The sequence below is a fragment of the Ptychodera flava genome, chromosome 5 (genome assembly GCF_041260155.1).
Source record: "Ptychodera flava strain L36383 chromosome 5, AS_Pfla_20210202, whole genome shotgun sequence".
Lineage (NCBI taxonomy): Eukaryota > Metazoa > Hemichordata > Enteropneusta > Ptychoderidae > Ptychodera > Ptychodera flava.
Window position 1 is genome coordinate 8,492,841 of NC_091932.1, and position 22,172 is coordinate 8,515,012.

Below are 22,172 nucleotides of genomic sequence, written 5' to 3' on the forward strand. Positions count from 1 at the left end.
TCAGAATGTACCTTAGATGGACATCTGTGACATTAGCGTTTGTCTTTTTTTGGTTTGATTTACAGTCAAGTAAAATGCAACTCTTCAGACACCAGAATGGTTACTGTGTTATAACATCTACTATTACCACAGAATAGGTACAGACACTCACAAATCTTAGCCAAGAAGGATATTGAAAGAAGTGATACAGTTCTAAAACTATTACAGGATGTTAAAGGAATTTCCTTCAAAGAGTAAAACCATTTGGCTTTTATGCAAACACTTTAATGACCACTGCACCTGGTTTTAGTTTGGATTTGCGGACCGTTGCCATGCAATGCATGGATACCCTTGAACGGTATGCTTAGTAAAGTTGCTTGTTACAGTTCAGGGAGTATGTTTGAATGTTGGGACTGTCCTCCAACCAACCATGAAGACACCCACACAGCTGCAACCCTGTAAATTGCCTGCACAGTGTCATTAGTTCAGTTTAAAAGTTTTGTAACTAAGAAACACCTGTTCAATTCCTGCTTGTTTTTGTAAATTCAGTTTGACTCACAACAGAACAAAATTCTTCATTTCCAGTATTCTCAGTGTAAAGTAATATTTCTTATCAACAAAAATCCATATCATACCTCTACATAATAATACAAGTCACAGTGACAATTTCAACAATGAATTTTGAACTTCATTTCCCACAGCAACATTTTTTGCTCCAGCCCCTCATTAGTAACTTTTAAAACACACTAACAAGTGTGGATTATGAAATGTTTTAGTTGATGAAAATGGCAAGCGATCTACATCACAAAAAAGAGTTTTATCTAACGCATAACTAAATGTCTCATTCAGATGGCCATGCACTTGAAGTTCAACCTTTCAAATTTGCATATCAATAGCACTTTTCCTTGAAACTCTTCAGCAGGTATTTACCAATTTCATAACATATTGACAACATTTGATTTAAATGCCTAATGTTGAAAAAAATTCAGGAATGACAGTTAAACAGAGACAAAAGTCAATACCTAAAGAGAAACAGGAGGATTTCATTGAGATTTCATTCAAACTTGACAACAACAAAGAGCAAATAAACCGCAAACAGCGGCAAAGTTGTCTTTTGTTGAGTCAATTCTTTGTGTTAAATGGACTAAAAACATGGCACTGAGATTCAGCCTTCATGGTTGATGTTCACTATCAAATCTATTCTAGTGTAAACAACTTGAATAATCTCTAAACATGTACAGAGGTAATCTGTAGGGCTGTGTTCAACAATTGAGTTTTATCTTCGGCAATCTCAAGTACAGACATCTTGAGACAAGATAGTACATGAGTTTGTTTGCTTTCAAGTTTAAGATTAATTACCTCCACTATTGTAGTACCTCTATTCTCTTGACTCACTATGAGGGCAAAGGTCACACAGAATACCTGTACCGATATACTTCAGAAAATAGGTACCATGGAAATTTTGAGAAATTACCTCTGAACACTTTGGGTCCAGTGTAAAGGTGATATCACTACAACTTACAAGATGACCCTGTAACAGTTGTGCATATCAGACAAAGGATGAAATCTTCTGATAAGTAATACATGTACTTCCTTTTATTTTTTGATAACACTGTATACATAAACAAGCAGATTTGCAAGTTAGTATAAGATTATTTAAACTTTCAGAAATCAAACATTGATCACAAAGAACTCTCAACTAACGATAAAAATTATTATTAATACTGCACTGACATATTGCACAAATAATTAATTAAAAAATAAATGATGTCATTAAACTCATTCAGCTTGATGACATATTATAACGCAATCCATTGTAGTCTCACATCATATCATTTCACCTTGATTAAGTGATGGTCTGCAGTGTATCACTTTTATTTTCTGTAAAAGTGTGATTTATCCTCTACTGAGGACAGTGACAGGAACAGCGAAATCACCCCAGCAAGGTCACTATAACCACCCCCTCCATTACCAACAGAATAATTGCTTAGTAAATTACCGTGAGTGATACCACTGGTACACTGTCCATGCTGCCACGGCTTGAATTCACTATTTTATAGCAAGATCATTGCTCTGCCTACATGGTGCAATAATGTCCTAAATCATAGCTATTGTACAGAAATACAGTCAAATTATGCCAAGTAATGCATAGGCAGCATTCAACAGTATTACAATGTTTGCTCTGAATGCATAAACATAACTTGCTGTAGTTTCAAAGATACAGCAAAATTTCCATAATTTCTAAAATTTCTTGCTCGCCAGTACATTCACATGTATACATCTTCAGCAATACTCAGTGTACAAAGCTAATTGGCAGCATAAACAAACTGTCTGGAGCAAAGAAAACAACTCAACAGGGGTCACAGTGCAGTATCTAAACTGTGTGGTCAGAGATCATATTAAAGCTGAATCCAGCCTGAGTACCATCACAGATTTGACCATATTGGTGTACATCTCAAAAGTATCATCTAGAGTACCTGCCTACACAATCTCTATTACTATATATAAAATGGAAAACATGTTGGAAAAATACACTAAATAATCATCATTCAGTGATCAAATTCTTTGCATGTATTTCTGCTAATATTTCAAATCAAAAGGTACTTTATTATGTTTTCAGTTTTTACTGTTGTGGATTTATTCAACTTTTTTGTTGAAAGTTTTACTTAAAATTGGTTTCATATGTACGTGAATAAGCCAAAAAAATATCTACTCAAAAGAGGGGTTTTTGTTGACTCTAAGATCCAAAATCGTCAAACACTATAGCATTTTGAATGCAAAAAACAACTTGTTTTATAATAACCCTCTGAATTCTGTAATTTTTTCCCACCAAAATTTGAATGCAACATTTCACCATTTTTTATGAAGTTTTCTGTAATATTTTTGATAATTTGGGACCAAATGGACATGAAATTTCATTCACTACAGTTTTTTATCAAACTTTTGGCAAAATTTTGAAAAAATTGACTAGAGTACATTTTATAAAGGCAACAAAAATTGACTTTGGCGCTTAAAGTGTTAAGAAATGTCCTCCTGACTGACTGTTGCCTCTTTCAGTTTCTACTTTACTCTGTTTGGTATTAAAGAATTCAGTCTATGCTATGGTATCTATCTATAGTAATTGTTGATGACATTCTTTCACATACAGATATGGAGTATTTGCGGATTTATTTCATTCTGAGGTCACAGTGTCAGCTGTCCTTTGACTTTGCAACCTAGAAAAAAAATGGGCCCCTCATCATAAGACATTCTAGAAGCTGAAGTACTGTGAACTTTTAAAACTTTTTGAAGATATTACTTTCATGAGATTTAGATTTTGGAAATTTGTGTTTATCCATTCACTCATTCCAAGTTGAAGTGATTTGTGTTGACCTTGAGTTATGCAGTTATCCCAGCTCTCTGTACTAGTCTGAATTCCCACTTATCATTATTTTCAATGGGGAACTTCTATATCTGTAAACCATATACTGTATGTAGAACTCAATGGTTCAGTTATGTGAGACAGAATTGCCAAGCACCAGAAATATAGTACAGTACAAAGAATCCATCATCAGACAAGCAATTTGTGCAGTGCTGGTATATACCAATGTGCAGAGCAGAGCAAATTCTGTGTTAAAGTTGTGGATCCACATGAAAAGAATGCAGTGGTTATTATAAGTCCTCTATCTACAACAATAACATCTACTACTTGCAATATTCCAAGCAAAGCTACGATGGTCTCAGACCAGCTCATAATGCCAGATTTCCTTTAGTCATATAGTGAATAAATCACTTAAATGTTGGAGGCAAAAAAACCCCAGAAGTGTCTGTCTGTGGCATACAAAACATTGCATTTCAGATCACTGTAATGATAATGTATTTTTAACATCCACACTTTGATTGGTATATGTAGTATTTTACCAGCTTGAGATATATATAAAATGAAATCAAGAAAGATAACTTAATATAGAAAAGTAGCAGCAGAGTTTTTTCCACTTCGGGTGTACAATTTGCATTCAGGAAAACATCAAAATACAGATTATGGGTTAGTAATTTGTTTTTTGAATGAATCTTTGAATTTCTGTAAGGAAGCTGACCGTTTCAGCTTGGGTCGGGGGTGGTCAAAAATGCTACCATAAAGGCCAGGTGAAAAAATGTGGAATTTGGGAAAAAACAATGATGAATTCCACACAAAATCCTTACTATAAATGTGTAAAATTAGTGTGCCAAAAAAATTTTATGTCAGCATTTTGACCATCCCCCAGGGCTGTCAATTATAGCCGGTCACGGCGGCAAATCGCCGTCTGACACAGGTCTTGCCGCCGGCTGTTTTCCCTATTCAAGGCCTGCAATAATCTTTACACACGTCATGCTTTCCCAATTCTACCGTTGGCCGCGCTGTGCTTACAGAGGCGCAGCCCCTAAGGCTCGTTGGTAGCCGATTTCTGATTGGTTTCAATCGGTACTGTCAAAAAGCCTTGCGTATTCTGATTGGTTTTCGGACGTACACGATCGATATGGCTACGATAAGACGACAGCCACGTTGGATTTATGGGTCCAAAAAAGACCCCGAGAGGCTTACACTAGCTCTGGATATAAAAGTAATGTTCATATTTGTAAATCATTTTATTTTCCTGAAGAATTTCAGTGATCGGGGGTTCAATCCATCAATGGTATAGCATACAATGTAGATTTCACGCCGCGTCTGAGCAAGTGCCATAGCATTACGTGTATTTAGCGACTGGAATTTTTGATTTGTTTTCCCGTTTGCAGATCGGAACACTCTTTACAATGAGTAAGAATCGTTTACTCGGCCCAAAAAAAACTTTGTGGGGATTGACATAATTGTTAGTGAGTTTTGACTACCACTGAATTTGTTTGCACCAAGCCGCCGTTCTATGAAATGTATTCTTACGGTAGTACATGCTGTGTACTGTGGTTGTTTCGAAGGCCCGAGTATTGAAGTTCGATAAATATTTTCAGACATCCGAAATCTTCCTCAAAAGCAAATATCGGTATTCCGATTCTTCAAAATCATTTACCAAGACCAACATTTTTTAATGTTTAGGGCAATCACAAACTTTGGCTAGGTTTGACTATATACTTTCGCGGTATCTTGCACGTACGGCGTTAAAATGTTTTGAATATGGATATATCATGCATGAAGCGAAGTTTCGACAAACTCGGACTACTGTGAAGGATATCAGAATAGATAGTCATCAGGAGAAAAGATTTGATTGTATACTTTCACGCGCAAGGATTTACTACGTAAACAAATCAGCATATTCTCAATCTTGTCGATTGAGAGGCCGACGGACAACGAAGCCACGCAATTTCATAAGCGGATGTAAACTTGAGTATGTAATTGTTTGTATGACGTAGCGTCTACTCAAATGTCTCTGGTAATGGTCTCGTATTTACCCCATTACATTTGTAATTTTCACACTGGAAATTCATAGCCGGTAACTCTGAGGAGAGGTCTTGAAACAGACAAAATAAAATTACAGCAGTATCAACCAGATGTAAATCGGAATTTTTTGTCGTGACGTTATGACATCAGTTTTGCAGTGGGGACAAGATTTTTTTAAATTCTAATACGATTAGCTGTTTTTGAATGGGAACGTATTACAATTATTGAATTACTTTCTGCAGATGTTGTTTCTTAAGAAATAGTTTCTGCAGGTGTTGTTTCTAAAGCTACATCTGAAGAAATAGTTTTGCAGATGTAGTTTCTGAAGCTACTGTTTCATCAGCCTGAGATATTGAGGTATTGTCAGCTGGTACTGCTCTACAAGCCTTGGATGAGTACTTCAGTGATTCTGATTATGGTTCAGATTATGATCTTATTAAGCAGGTTGTAATTCAACATAATTTATATGCAAATAATAATAACCTGGTGTATCAATAAACATATAAACTCTGAAATACTTCTGTTTGTCTTTCATAATTTATTTCACAAGATTCAATTTCATGTTACTTTTGATACTTCAGTTATAATAAACTTGACAGTAAATTGCCCTCAAAAGTGCCACCACAGGCCACCAATTGAAGATGAATAATTAGAAAAGCTTCAACTTCAGGGGGGGACACCCCCTCCTGACCTCCCCCCGCGTGCGCTTGCGCGCACGCCTTGCTCCGCTTCGCTCCGCACAAGGCTGTACCCTCCTGTTCTTTCACTTGTACCCTCCTATTCTGAAAAACATTGACAGCCCTGATCCCCTAAAGCTTCCTAAGATCATGTGTAATGATCTATCCCTAAATAAAAAAATATTTAATTTTAACAACAAGAATGAAGATTTATTGTTTGATTAGCAACTTTTGGAACGGAGAGCAATTACATTAATCAAGCTCTGAAATTCTACTTCAAATTGGAGTGTCCTTGAGACTAAAAAATCATGTCAGGGAAATTTATAACCTGGCTGGCATTCTCTTAAAGTGACACCAAGTACAAGTCTAGCACAGACCTCAAAGTTTATTTGAACTTGGACAGTTTGACAAGCATTAATTGACCTTTTGAACTTTGATTTGTGAAGCTTGTTAAACTATGCTAGTATCTGACCTCTTCTGTACATTGGAAAGCGTGGCAGGCATTGAGTTTGACAGACTACATAAACTTTGCTACTTACAAGTTTGTCTAGTGCCCTTAAAACTGAATAAACTCTTAAAGTTGAATGACAAGTGTATCACATGACAGTAATTATACTGATAACACCCATTCTAAATGTGGCCAATAAAACTGAAAATAGCAAAAATTTCCATCAATGAACTTGTCAAATATTTACAAGTCACTAGGTGGTAATTGTTAGCTGGTTTACTATATTATAGTATATACAGATTGTTTTACAACATCCTACACAGTAGTAGACAGAATGCTAAGCCCAATCTCATAAACCCTGTACTTCAAGCATAATAAAACTTGTAATATAACTCACGGCCATGGTTTACAGAAAAGCACTTTTTTCCAATGCCTTGCTTCTATCAATTCTGATTTGCTCTGTAATAAAAACTGTTTGAAAAAGAGTTTTGCTGCATTAATTGTTAAAGCCTTTATATAATTGCCATTGGATCTAATAATTCTGCTACCCTGGTATCCATAGAAACCATGCATGCCCTCTTTAAATCAGCTGATCACCAATTATAGAACCATGTTGTACTGTAAAATAATTACTGTTTATTGTTTCAGTAGAAATTATACAGTAAAACAATATGAAAACATCAATTTATATCTTACTTTCTTGTAAGATTTGACTTAGAGAATCTTGAATGCAGTGAATAAATAAATAAACTTAATTTTCAAATTACATAAATCAAAGTTATTAATTGCATAACTTGCAGAAAGATCTATGCTTATAGAATCTAAGTATCTAAATTTGATTGTTGAGTCATTATAGAACAGAACACATTGTGTGAGACTTACAACACTTGGATGGTTGCTGTAACATCTGCAGTAAAATTTATAATTCCGCGACACATGAATATGCCAAGACTATATGGTCATCTGTCGGTCGATATAAATGAGTGAAGCATTTGAAATAGTGTCTAATATAACAGCTATGGGTATTTCAACAAACGTGACAAACTGAGTAAATAGAAATCCATGACGTAGTTTTTAGGCTCAAAGCAGTGGTTAGCTGTAAAATTAGTTCCAGAAACATTTCAAATGCATTCTGTGAATGGCTGTGTTGACAGGCACACTGATTAATGGGTGATGATAGGTCACTGGCACGCTCTTATCAGACATGCATCTAGTAATTATCAGCAATTATGTTGATACCACTAGCCATTAAAGCTAATGAGATAACTTTAAATAAGACAATTGACATTTGATAGCAGTCTTGTATGAATTTACAAAACCTAGCAGATACCAGTTGAGTGCATGCATAGTTTGTGGGTTTTATCTTTGATATCAGAATTGTGTAAATACAGTTCCCCCTAGAAACTTGTTTAAATTCAAGGATACTGTATATCACCTCTTTCAAACGTATCAGATTTTGAATTCCTCAAATCTACAATCGCAACATACTGACAATGGCCAATTCATGGTCTGTTGATGTAACGTTGGTTGGTAAGTCTAAAGTAGGCTATGGCAGTAAGTTTATATATTTTTAAGCATGTTTGTAGACTTTTTACATCTAGTTTGTCATTCTACTCCCAAACATAAGTATAACAAGTAATTATACTACAGCTATTGTTTCTGTTAGATTAATTGCAAAAACTGAAGTCTACTTTCATTTTCTTCACAAAAAAGTACCAGAAGTCTTTTTTACATTTCTTCACAAAAATGTACCAGTAGTAATTACTGGTGATAATATGCAAGCCCTGTGTATACATTGTGTGTCATAGTAAATCTGCTTTGAGGCCAGACAAAGTACAGATTTAGACCAGAGTAAAGTTTCATTTTGGACAGAACTTGAAAAGCAATGTGTGGAATTCAGAAGTGTTTAACATCAGGGATGAGTTTTTTGAGATAAAAGGTTAGGAATGCAAGCAGGATTACACAGGCCAAGAATGTTAGTGATTTAGCTAACATAATCCTTGAAAATGACAGGTGTTATCCAATTGATGTCAGGTTATTATCCTGTTAATAAACCCTCTGCTCCTTGGAAATCACATTTAGTTTTATCTGTAAGCTGTGCCTAACTTTTTGTTGAATAGTATGAGACTGTTCAGGCTAACAAGTTTAAAAACAGTTTCTGTAAGAAGGCAGTTTTCTACATTCAGCCTGTGAAAAGCAGTCATACTTTTACATTTATAGTCTCTGTTGTTTGATATTTTCAGATGATGTTTTTTAATATAAAAACTGGCCTTAGCATTAAATTCAAAAATATTTCTCCATTACTTTAACTTCTAACATCTACATGTAGTTCTTGAAGTCAAGAAAAATAATTTTACATAGGAAAAATCCTCAGACATGTGCCATGGAAACTATAACATGGCATGAGATATCAAGTCAGAAAAACCTGGAGGTTTTTAAAACTAAGAATTGATGCTTCAGGAATGCAAAATCAAACAGAGGGAAACTGTAAAAAAGTCATGTCTCAACACAGCCTTACTTTTTGATCATCTTTCAACAAATGTTTGTGAACTACATGTCAGCAGGGAACCAGATGGAAACCAGATGTCCTCAATAAAGATCACAACTCAGACCTAACAGTCTGCATTCCCTAACTAGAAACTTTTGGAATTCTACTTTATGATCTCTCAAAACTGTTTCAATCTTTAGGGACAGTCCATTTCCTTCTATGGTGGAGGGGTGGTTTTTTAAGGACAGTTTAAAAAGGAAGCTGGCAGCACATATATTATTTATTACCGTTATTCTGAACAAACATGCGATACTACATAACAGAAATTATTTGGGAGCATTTCAACAGAGATTCATGGTTGCAACTGAAAGCACCAATAATTGATACATGGTGTATTTGTTCCTCTTCATCAACTCAGACTTAGTAATTAAGTCAATATCTGACATGGACATGTATCCAAAAACCCCTACTTTCAATCACAAAGACTGTCCCTTGCAGACTTTATATAGGAAGTGACCTGTCACGTTTTGTAAAGTCATCAGTTATTTGCACACCGGTATATGTCTGGAGTGACTTCTGATCTGTGATCTTTGACACTTATTTGTGAAGGAATTTGCATGTCATCACCTTACTGGAGGTGAAATATGCATGAATGTATACTTCACATGGGGTACGTATCGCGCACCCTCTGAACTTTTCTCCTTTACAGAAAGCAATAATGTCTACACTACATACTGCACAATGATCATCCCACTCTGGAGAGGTACCGCATGTACTTTTCAGTTCAACTTAGCTTTAGTTTGACTCAACCAATGTACTATAAATTAGCATTCAGCTTTTATTCATGTCCTATTAGTATACAAGCTGGTATCCTTTGAAAAAGTATAACTACTCCCTCCCTCCCACTGGTGTCCTTTGAAGAAGTAAAACTACTCCCTCCCTCCCACTGGTATCCTTTGAAAAAGTAAAACTACTCCCTCCCTCCCACTGGTGTCCTTTGAAGAAGTAAAACTACTCCCTCCCTCCCACTGGTGTCCTTTGAAGAAGTAAAACTACTCCCTCCCTCCCTCCCTCCCTCTCCCCTCTCTCTCTCTCTCTCTCTCTCTTATCAACCTTACCTGGCAGGTTAATTGCTATTGTACTCCTTCAGAAAACAACCTTCTAAATGGTCTGTAATCTGTTAAATTGGACTTTAATCAGACTACGTTAATGCAATTAAGCACACTTGATTATTAGTTTTGAACAAAACAGATGGTCTGTTATCACTTCATTGAGCTAACAAACACAAACAAAATAGCCTTAATTACTGTATACATTAAGTCTTTCCATCACATTTAACACCAATCAAGCTCTACATGTGGGTGCAATAACAAGACTGGACATTACAGAATACCCATCATTTACCTGCAATACATACATCAAAACAAAAATCCAGATAATACAGCCAAATGTCTAGAAACTTAATTCAACACAATGTCTGGCAATCAGCATGGACAGAGTAACAATTACTACATAATGACATACAAAAACATAAACCAATATCTTCAAGGCATGTCTCAATCCTTGTTTTTTTTAATCCTTAATTCAGAGGTTTGTTTTTGTCCTGCACTGAACTAGCTTTGGTAAATCACAGTATGGTACGCTACAAAAGCATAAGAATTAATGGACAGCTTGCAGGCACATTTAATATAGTATACAGTAGTTATCTTGTTGACGTCAGTAAACTTCCTTTTTTCCAATAATTTACAAAATCCAAGACAGTGTAAAAAGTTATTTCACTGCACAGTGTCTTTCCACAATGGAATAAATAAAATTAAAACATCATGTGGGGGACACCAGAGCTCACAACATCAGTTGTACTATATCAGACAGTCAGAGAGTTTTAACAAAAAGACACAATTGGGTCCCCAAAGATGATGAATTCTGACAAAGAAGACTGTAATAACCGCAGGCAAAGTAGAGAAAATCCAAGTAGCCTTGGAAAAGGTTTAATTATCACCATTAAAATGGATAATGAATATCCTTCAAATGAATGAAATGGTCATCTTCAGCCCTCCATCGAAGACATTCTCAAGAACAGCAACGCCAAATTTGAAGGGACTGAAATAAACAGCACACACACACATAGCTACACGCAGCCCAAGAAATGCATAGCGTGTTGGAATTTATGTCAAGTTTGATATCCTGTCAACAAATTTTACAAGGTTTAAACTGCCTACATCATAAGATTAAGAAGTAAAATTCATGTACTCTACATACAACAACTTTATTAATGATTATGTCTTCTTCAGAAGCTCGGCCAATCAAGTTTATCAAGTTCAAAGTGTATGCTTTGAAAAAAGCATTATGCAGAATTCAATCTATATAAATTTAAACTATGAACACGTGTATTTTACACTGTATAGAGATATCATCAGAATGACATCCTAAAACCATCCTGATTACAGAAGTATGTTTGTATTGTGCCAAGTCCTTGCCAAGTCAAAATCAACATTTACAAGGAAATATAATTTACAACAAATAATTCATGATGATTAAGCATACCAAGAAAGCATGTGGACAAATGCAATGGTACGTATAGTCTTGGACCATTGCATCACGTATACACAGACGCCCTAATTTATTAGACAGACTTTTAAAGACTCACAGCATTACAATGTAATTATCATCTGCTGTACAAATTTAAGTTACCATGATCTATATTGCTGGAGTAATAAAAGCTTTTCTTCAATGCACATGGCAACTGATCATAAAACCACAAATAAAATTAGAGTGTATGACCTTTTACAAAATATCAGCAAAAGCAAAGAGACTTTCTCTAGGGATTCAAACTAATTTAGTGAAACATATATTGCATAGTTGGCTGTGTCCTTGTCGTGACCCTGAAACTCACATTGGGAAACCCAGCAGGAGATAGCCTTGCCAACCAACAGCTTGTGTGTTGATTTTGACATTGACAGGAAAACCACAAGTAAACATGTGGTTAAATTCAACAATATGTCAATGTATCACTATAGCGCTGGACATCAAACACAAACTTGAGGTATCAGTGTTCCCTTTGATCATGCCTTCACTTTTGGAAACTTTCAAGAAACTTTATATCATATAGCCCCTCCTTCTCCCTGATCACATCAGGTATCAACCTACTGCACAAACAGTTATGGATTACCTGATATGAAATTATTGTGTGACTATCATAAAAACTGTCAATTCAATAATGTCTGCATAATTCAATACTTTCAAAGTGCTTATTCCATGTACGGTACTGACATGATTAAGGTCACCATATCTGTAACGAGAAAGTCTTCAATTTTTGCTAAAATTTGTCTTAAGGAAACTTTCGGTGTTCATAATTAAGAATTTGGCATTACGAGACTCGGGAAACAAACAATCAAAGATTTATTTGAAATTAAATCAGCCATCAAATTCACAAATACAACACTTCACAAACAAGACCGTGAAAAGTTCATTTGCTCAACAGGCCTCAAAATGAGATCAAACAGAAGACCAGCAAAGTTGTACTACTTTCAGATGTCAAAATCTGTCCCAAAAGCTCAAATATATTCTACCTTAAGATTGCACATATCCAAAGAAATATTAGCAACATTCAGGATATTTGAAAAAGCTGGCAACAGCTTACTCTGAATCAATATTCTGAACTAAATAAACTACAACCAAAATTACCTTGTTATAATTTTGAAATATTCCACTTTTCATTGATGAACATTTCAGCTCATGTCAAAATTATAGTGCTTATGCTATCTTGGCAATTTGAGTACAGGACTGAGATAAAAAGTATCCATGATCAATATAACACTCCACAACTCATGAGTAACGAAAAGGTAATGGTTTATAATAGCTACAAATAATGTTCCTCAAATTCTTGTTTAAAAAAGTATTCATCTCATAACAAGGACAGGTTCAATTCTCAGTCAATGCTGAACTAATTACTGAATTCTAAGCTAATCAAACAAAACTTTTGAAGGCGCAAGTGTTTACACATGCACAGCTGTTCTCTGTAAACTGACAAAAATTTCAAAATGCCTATAAGTAAGTAATTGGGAAGACAGAACAGTAAACTGCGAATTTCTGTCAGGATACTTGACATCTTACAATCTTCACTGTCAGTATTGGCTGATAAAAAGTTAAAGAAAAGTATCACCACATTGGCAAAGAAACCTTGAAGTTGAACAATTGCAAGTGGGGAGTTTTCATCAAGTAGGAACAAGACCCACATGGACTAAGCCTATTTGCTGAACAGAAGTGGATGCTAGATAAAGTTGCATTGGGGTAATGAATACCTGTGTACTGAAATATGTGGAGAGTATTGGATTCAGAAAGACCCTGCTGGTCACAGTTTATGTTACGCACTACAGGGGGGTATGGACGCACTCATGGCCAGTGCAAAACAAGTACTGGAACAATAGAATCTCACTACTCCAAATATTTATCACAACAAAGACTTTAAAGAATGGGGTAGAAGTACTCATGTTATGGCCAAGTGTTGGGTATATGGCTATCTAGAAACACCTGCTCTGTGTTGTTTATTTTTCCGTCCAAGTCCTTGGTGGTATTTTCATTTTTTTCTGAGTGTACAGATTCACTTTTTGCATCCTTTGCATGGTTTTCCTTCTAATCTAAATAAATGTTGACTTCATGGCGTATTGCATTTCCCATTGATAAAGAGATGTCCCAATATAGGTAGCTATCAATAACCCAGGAATTGCAAAATATCAAAAAGCCTGTCAGATACAAACTAGCACACCAACTAAATCTGAGTAACAGGATTACTCTAAAATATTTTATACATGTCTTATCTGTGTAACTTTTTGACTTGTCCGCTGTCGTACAAAGAATTGCCCATGTTTTGGGATAATAAAGAGCTATTTGTAGAATAACAGGATTACTCATAATTACTTACACTTGGATATTGGTAAAAAAGTATATAGCTAGCAGACTGTTTCCCAGGCATCAAGTAACTGGGGTTCAACGTAAAATATCAATACAGTATAGCACCTGGGTTGATCAGGGTTCCAAAATGATTTACCTAATTATAACATCCCTGAATCTTAGCAATTCAAATGCACTGGTTTTTGTCATATATAAGTGGTATATCATAGTCCAACTACAGATATTGTAAAGTCTCAATCAAGTTTTTATTATTCGACAAAAGCTAAGTGCACACTTTTCTGACTGTGAAAAGGTTCATGTTTCACTGTATAGGCTGGTTAGACTCAAAGCGTGACAAAAACTATGCAGATTTCAAAGTCTTCATTCCACAACTTTGCGGTGACACTTTGCAATCTCGAAACATTTTAGAAGCCCAGTTCTCAGTGCGTGCACAACAAAACAAAAAATGTGACGCTAGATCATATTGCAAACTAGTGGCTAATGTTACAAAGCCACATAAAACACAGGTTCAAAAGACCCTTTCACTTTGCTTAACAATGTAGTAAATTGGACCAGACTGTGTTTGTAGGATTTCTAAGGAAACCAATTTTGCTGCTGAAATACAGTATGTATGCCAACACTGACATTCACCAGACTTTAGAAATGCTCGCAAGTGATAATTCAAAAGATGTGATGGTGGGAAGTTACATTTTTAATGCATACTGACATTTTCAGTCTTTGCTTATGGCTCTACTATGCATTTGAGCAAATTACACATTTCAGACCATGGCGCGGCGTGCCCTTGAAACAAAACCCACTGTGCAAAGACTAGGTACACCTACTAGTACTGCAAACATGACCTCGTACATCTTGTAAAATACAGTTCACTATTGCTCAGGGATCACTTTGGGGCGCGATAACGCGATATTTACGCTCAAAAATCAGAAAAATCGCATTCAGAAAAATCAATTGGGCAAAAAAGTCGCGCCGATAATTCAAATGGCGCGTACGTGATACCTTTACGCGATCTAAATTCATCGGTAACATTTGGCCGGTTTTCAGTACAGAACCACTCATTGTGTCGCCGTAGAGAGCGCTATAATTACGCTAGAAAAAAGCTGTTGCAGAGTTACCCGTTTCAACAGCGTTTGTGATTGGTTGCCAACAGGAAGTTTTGCGTTCATTGACAAATCATTGGAGTCGATACAGCAAGTGTTCATTGCTGATGTACAGTGTGTTGTCGTAGCTCAAAATGGCGCTTTCGAAGGAATATTCGTGTCCAGTACGAGTGGTAGTGCGAAGAAAAAACGAAAATGCACTATTCTGGACTACTGTACTTCCGTTACTCCCGCACTGGAAAGTATGGATTCGACCGCCTCCGATTACAACTACACTCAGAATGACAGTTTTCGGATAGGGTAGTGAATTTCGCCCAAAGCCGTTTCATAAATGACGAGCACAACGAAATCTTATTACCATACCCTTCGAAACTTTATTGTTTATCCTCAAACTGTTAACACCGGACAGAAGTGGCATTTAGGGGGGTCAAAGTTGCCAAATTTTTGCCCCATGTTGAGCGCGTGTAATCGGACTACTATCGCAGTAATCGGACGTCGTATTTGAATGTGATATTAAAGGGGCTAAATATTGATATTTTGAAACTTCGAACCCCGATTTTCAATTTCGATGTGTTTAGAAAACTATGTGGAAATATTTCGTGATAATTAGTTACGTTTAATCCATGGACGACGCAACTATATTTCAACGTGTATAGCGCTTCTAGATATCGGACACGGGCTGTCCCTGTGTGTTGCGTTCTACACCTCGTATTGTACGGTGTGGCTAACTTCACCAAGTTTGTAGCGCCCAAAATAGCTTTTACCCCCAAAAAAATCCAAAACGGGACGGCAGCGTCACCTGACTTAATATGCTGTAGCATGACTTGTAAAACGCTATCAAAACGGAGCGAAGGGCGTATAACGAACAGCATGTCATTAAATGTCTGAAAACTGAGGTCGTCCGAAAACTGTCTCACTGAGTGTATTGTTATGCAAATTAACCAATATGCAGAAAATCAGGGAAAGTTAGGTCCGGTTCCCACAGACTTTGAAATTCTCCCACTGTTTTTTTTCATGTGCGATTTTATCTCATGCCGTTCTTGAGCCAGGTAATCCCTGTATGCTTCTGCTGTTATTGCCCCCCTTGGGAAAGACAGATGAGTAGAACAAATCTGAAGTTGATACCAGTGATAGGACACCTGAGTGGTTTGATTTGCAGGAATAATACAAGTGAAGTTTTTTACCAATTATGACATTTTTTGATAGCTGCATACTTTTAAAGAAGAGCTTGAAACAAATTATTCTGAGATTTCAAACTTCATCAGCTAAGCTTTAGGATCAGATGCAATAACTAATCACTGCACATACTTCAAAAGTTCATTTTCAAACAAAAGAATTTGCTGAACAGAGAAATTCCAAGTCTAACCCACCACTTCTACTGCAGTACAATACAGTGAAAACTCATAATACAGTATACTAGAGTCTTTGCTGTTTTCTAAACACCAGTAAACTTGCTCATGAGTTGTTGTATTGTAAAAGTCCAAATAAAAGAAAATTCCTTTTGTGAATAGCTCAGCATTGCCATAATCAGCCGACAATTCAGTTACCTCTTTTGACTAGTTGCATAGTTATGCATAATTTTATAATAGCAGTTCCAGAATTTACTTATCCTTGTAACAAAGGTTTGACAAATGAAGTGACTTTAAAATGTAATTCAAGAAAATATTTAAAATTTTCAATAACGTTAAGAACTTATAGTGAAGCTAAAAGAAATCCACTCTTTCCATATGCCACTCAGCGACATTGTACTAATGAAAATACCTGGAATAAGACAGAGTGGTATTTACAAATCCGTAAGGTCATTCTCTAGTGGTGCATAGTGTGCTGGCCTGGTAAAACATGTCTGCCTGGTATGCAAATTTTAATTTAATATGCAAAACAGGCATTCAGAAAACCAATATGAATAAACTGTAACAAAGTAACAATTTTAAACTGTCCTGTTATTGCATTTGAAGCATTGAAGCCCACACAGAGACCAATCAAGAACAAAAACTCATCTTGTAATTACTCTCGGCTTTTTTCAAAAACTTAATGAGGCGCAATCATTTCACTGTTCACTCTTTAAAGAAAACACTCATGGGAAGACAACCAGAACAATACAACTTAATCTGTTAATAAGATTCTTACAAGGAAGACTAGCTTTCTAAAACACGAGGATTTGCATTGAGGATCTGTCTTCACCCTTAATCATGGTCTAGAAACATATTGAGAGTTCTTTTCTTTCCAGGGTCTGGCAAACAAATAACAAAGTACAACTGTGTTGACATTGCAGCTATACCATGGTCAATATAAAAGTTTCGAAAAACTGCCTTCCTGTACATGGAAAATTTCATTATTTCAAGTATATATCAGAAATGGATTATAAAACAAGATTTGGCAAAATTCTGAATATATCCGATTATACCATAGAAACTGATAATGATTAAGTCACAAAGTCATACTTGCAAGATTCTGAACCCATTCTATAAAGCAAAACTTCTTCCTTAATTTTGTAAAACTTCAATGATTTTAAAACTAAAGTGATATTTGATGTAAATAGATTGTGGTCTACTTCAAAGTAAAAGGGCCAGCCAAAACAGTTATATAAATCATGCTACATGATGCTTCTTTGACTACTCCATTTCCCTATTTACATACTTTAAAAAATCCACATCAATGGAGACAACAGACACACACCTATGTTTCCTTTCCATCCTATCTTCCTGTCTGTCTGTCTGATAGTCATATCTCTGACAATTGTTTGTAACACCTAACCCTCCCCTCTTGGAGAGACATCTATGAGAGGAAAATAATTTTTGCCACAGAAAATAATGGTTGCCCCCAGCCTGACACAGAGGTCACCTCATTCAATGATGACTCAACCAATGGAAGTGTTATGGCTGCTGCTGAAATTATTAATAGAAGTCTATTATTATAACATAGCAGCAGAGCTATTTGTGTTGTCTAGCATCTGCTGACAGACATTCCTACGCAGTCACATTATTATTACAATCACAAATCAGGACTTGTGTCAATACAGACTTGATTTGACAGGTTCAAGTATGTTCAACAAAAGGTTGAACTACTCGTTTGATTTGGTTTGACAGAGACAGGCCTTGAAAGATACATTTTGTGAAAGACCTGTTGTCTTTGCTCACTGCTCATAAAACATTTCAGTACATGTCACATCTTTCCCTTTTTGTTTGAACTACAGTGTTCATGACTTGACGATAAAATTTGCTAACGATGACTGGCTACTGTCTACTACCAAAAATTTGCAATTCACAACGCAATACCACTGACGCATACACACATAATATGATGTATACTTCGATGTACAAAGACAGGTACAGACAATGAAAAAATGTCACAGACTATAAAATTAAAGATTGCCCTCTGTCTATTTTTAATCAATCAGGTTTAGGGTACAGGTTTGTCTATACTGGACATCACAGTATAATCCTGTAATGTTATATCACCGGAATAAACCAACGTATACGCACAACATACAAGTATCGTGCACGCTCATTGACGTCGAATTACAAACAAATGTAAAGTTCTTCAATCAGCACAGTTGTATATGCACACACACACACTGCAGTGCATACGAACCTTGCAGACATGTAACACACACACATCACAAATCTTACAAATCTGCTTTGCCACTCAGTACTGTACGGTCAGAGTACATGTTACGGCTTTGTTAGTGTGTCTACCACAGTACCGCCTTCACAAAGCTTGTTGAAATAATTTGTGGAGGCCTCACTTCAGACGGCCATCACAATATAAATAATTGTTTCGCACGGGTAGCACACTGAATTCTTAAAATATCTATCGCCCCTTCAGAACCTGTTTTATTACCAGTAATATGACGTTTCCTGAATTTCTCACGTTTGGTGTTGAGGACTTTAAAAAGTCATTGTAGGGTTCACGTTTTTAGGCTTCTTTATCAAAACGTATCACATTTCGTGCAAAACTTTATCCGCAGGACATACAGCTACCCGTATATCCCTGAACAAATACATCGCTCAGAGAACAAAATCGACTTTAACGGTATGGAATGGCTTTGGAGGAGGCGGGCTAAAAGATTGCACTTTTCACACCTGCTACAAAAAAAGTCTGTTAAGCTCTATTGAAAACCGTGTGAATTGGGAGAGATACGTGTTAATGTTTTTGCAAAAGACTTCGACCTGAACAATGCTGTCAATAGCCAAGTGTTTCTCACTTTTTCGAGACCTGGTCGCGCAAGATCCTGAGTCGCCCTACAGTAAAGCCCGCCACGCCGAACAGCAAATCACCTCCCACAGTCTTTAAAGAACCAAAAGTTTACTGACAGAGAAAAGATAGTACGAAAGATGGACACACTATTTTGACACTTCTTACAAAAAATGAAAATAAAAGTAGAGAAATTATTCATTCGTTGAAAAAGCATCCGCCGACAGAAAAACTAACAGCGAGCAGCAAGCTTACCACGCATCCTGCTGACCGTAATTTTAGCTCCAAAATTGCAAACCGACTCGGGCTAAAGTTTGGAAATCCTACGGTAATATAAACTGTACAGTTGTTTTGCACCTCCACCACACGGATAATATCGATTACATAGAGATAGGTGTTAGGGTTATTTGGGGTCATTTTCACATGGTCTAAATGTTTTGACGCCCGTGTTCATGGTTTGCAGCGTTGAAAGCAATTTGTTATCTTACCTGACCGAAATCAATCGTAATGTTGACTTCGTTATACTCCAAACTTCTAGACAAGGGAGGGCTTTGCCACCATCTCTCAGTGCCATCAATAGCATGGAAGGCCGGGTGGGCTGTTTTTATGTTACGACCTGTACGTGCAGGTTCGCAAACATCGCAGTACTGTCCTTGGATTAAGTTCGAGCTAGTCGGATCTTCGAGCGAATCCGTACCTGTGTTCCCGGTAAGCTTACAAAACAGTTCCGAATCACCGGCAATGTCTTCACCGCATGTCGATGTAGCTACGATGTTTTTTCCCGTTGCAATGTTGAAGTATGGTGGTTGTAAAACCTGGCCGCTGACGAGAAATTGGAGATTTGTGGCTAAAAATCCAAGCCAAAAGAAGCCAGCGAGAAAAGTTATGCCCGCCATACCAGCTTGGCAACCTCTCTGACCCCAAGCTCGCAGAACCACTTCAAAACTTGCCAGGATCTTCGGCCGCTCTCGTATTGGAACAAACCATTTTATGCAGGGATGACTTTGTGTCACTAAACGTCTGCGATGTATTAAGACTACGCATTATTGCGCCTCTAATTTTTTAAAATTAATCTAAATAATATGAAGCACTGTCATAGACGGCTGCAAATTGCGACAAAATAACTGATCGCTGTTCCTTTGCCAATGAGCGAAATCAGTAACATCCTATGTGTATGGAACAGTCTATTATTATGTTAATTTCGAATAGACCGCTCAGACATTTTCTGTCGCACGGGTATCCCCACAGAATATCAATATAAATTGGATCTCAAGGACTATAATTGTGCGTCCCTATGCTTTCTTACGTACCTTTTATCGCGCAAAAGAGACGTGAGAGCGACCGTGAACAAATTACATAGGTGAAGAAAAATCATCATTGGCTCCGTCACTCGTACTGTCAGGGAATGTATGTTGTTTATTAAAATGCTGTTTTAAGTGTTTACACATTTTACATAATCAGCAACATACAATCAGAAGTAAATGTCTTTGACATGATGGGGATTTTTGTAATTATAAGGTCGGTCGGTCGGTGACCGGGATTATACTATCTACATATTGTGGTATAGGTGGTGACTTCCAGAGCCACTAGCTCTAACAATGGCTCCTATACTAGTTTTGTACACTCGTAGTGATATCACGTGTTGCGATAAATAAAAGAGCAAACATTTGTCATCATCAGCGCTCCATGACATTGGGAAATGTAGACAAATGAAAACTATAACAACTCGCATTTTTGCTTCTTTTTTTTTCGGTCATTTTGTTGTTGGAGAAGCGGAAATAACTGACGTAAACCAATGTGTCGAGAGTAATCTTTGCCTAGTAATGCTTTGCCTAGACTATAAACACCTTGTTTCCTCAAATGTGTGCGATTGCTGAATGCACAGAGAGTACACAGCCTCATGTTTTAAAACAAAGATGAGAGCACTTCCGATCATAATTATGTCGAATTTACCTTTAACCAATTAACCTCGTGGTGTTCTCTCCAACCTTGAGGTGAATTACAATGTAGTAGCATAGGAATGGACCATTTGATGTTCTGAGGGGGCTTGTTAGTATAGAGTGAGTATTTAGCATTATTTTTTTCATTTTTTCACTGGGTCAAAGAATAATTTTGTATAATGGTACAAATTCTGGGATCTTTTCTGCTTAATCTAGAATTATAATTTTCCAACTATATAAATTTTGGAATTTTTTTTCACTTTCCCTCTCAGAGGAATCTTTTTTCCGTGAAATATTCCAAGCACCCTCCCAAGATAGCAAAAGGACCACACCTACGTAGGAACACTTAACGTTGAATGCGACAGAAGGATTTGAAATCAGTGTTAGTTGGTATGTTTTCATGGATTGTCAATGGATGCTGAAATTTTGAAAGCTTGGATCACTTTCCCGGCCTGCAGCCGTCGGCCCCCGTAATAAAACGTGTGGCATCCTCAGAGCAACAGAATACATACCGTTCAAAATGGAAAATATTCCTATATGAGTGAGTTTCAGATTGTACAAGGAAAAATGTGTTTTCCAGGCCACGCAATGAAGGCACACAATGATGTATTCATGGAGAGAGAAAAAAAGAAAGAAAAGAAACTGCTGAGTCAGCAGTTTAATAGGTTTTAGCAGGCAGAAAGGAATAACCCATCAATTTTGCTTTGAAATCTAACGAGGTGACACTCTTCGTAAAACTTTTTTTTTTTCAAAATGACTTCGCATTCCAAGTCTTATTTGAAAGATTCAAGAAATAACAACATTGTAAGGACGTTTTCTTAAATGTCTACCAGGCAAACAAATGGCGTTGGCTGATATCGCACTATCCTTGCGTAGTTCCCTACTTCCATTAAAGTAACTTTAAGCATGTAAGCATGAAAATTTCCCTAACTCATGCTTGATAAGCGAGAAGCTTTGAAGAATAACCAGGCTGAGGAGGCCTGGAAGGGGAATATCCATACTGATGTTGCACTTTTGAAAATATAATGTTGAAATACTGTCATTTAGTT

At 36.5% G+C, this 22,172-nt stretch overlaps 1 protein-coding gene across 1 annotated transcript in view; it reads right to left on the reverse strand.

Moving 5' to 3' along the window:
* LOC139132922 (laminin subunit alpha-like) overlaps positions 1 to 20,119 on the reverse strand; it is a 121,699-nt gene extending 101,580 nt beyond the window's left edge. The window contains exon 1 of the mRNA XM_070699276.1: positions 19,672 to 20,119. Coding sequence (XP_070555377.1) covers positions 19,672 to 20,079 — 408 coding nt within the window. The 5' untranslated portion in view covers positions 20,080 to 20,119. The remainder of the gene's footprint in view (positions 1 to 19,671) is intronic.
* Between the last annotated feature and the right edge of the window lie 2,053 nt (positions 20,120 to 22,172).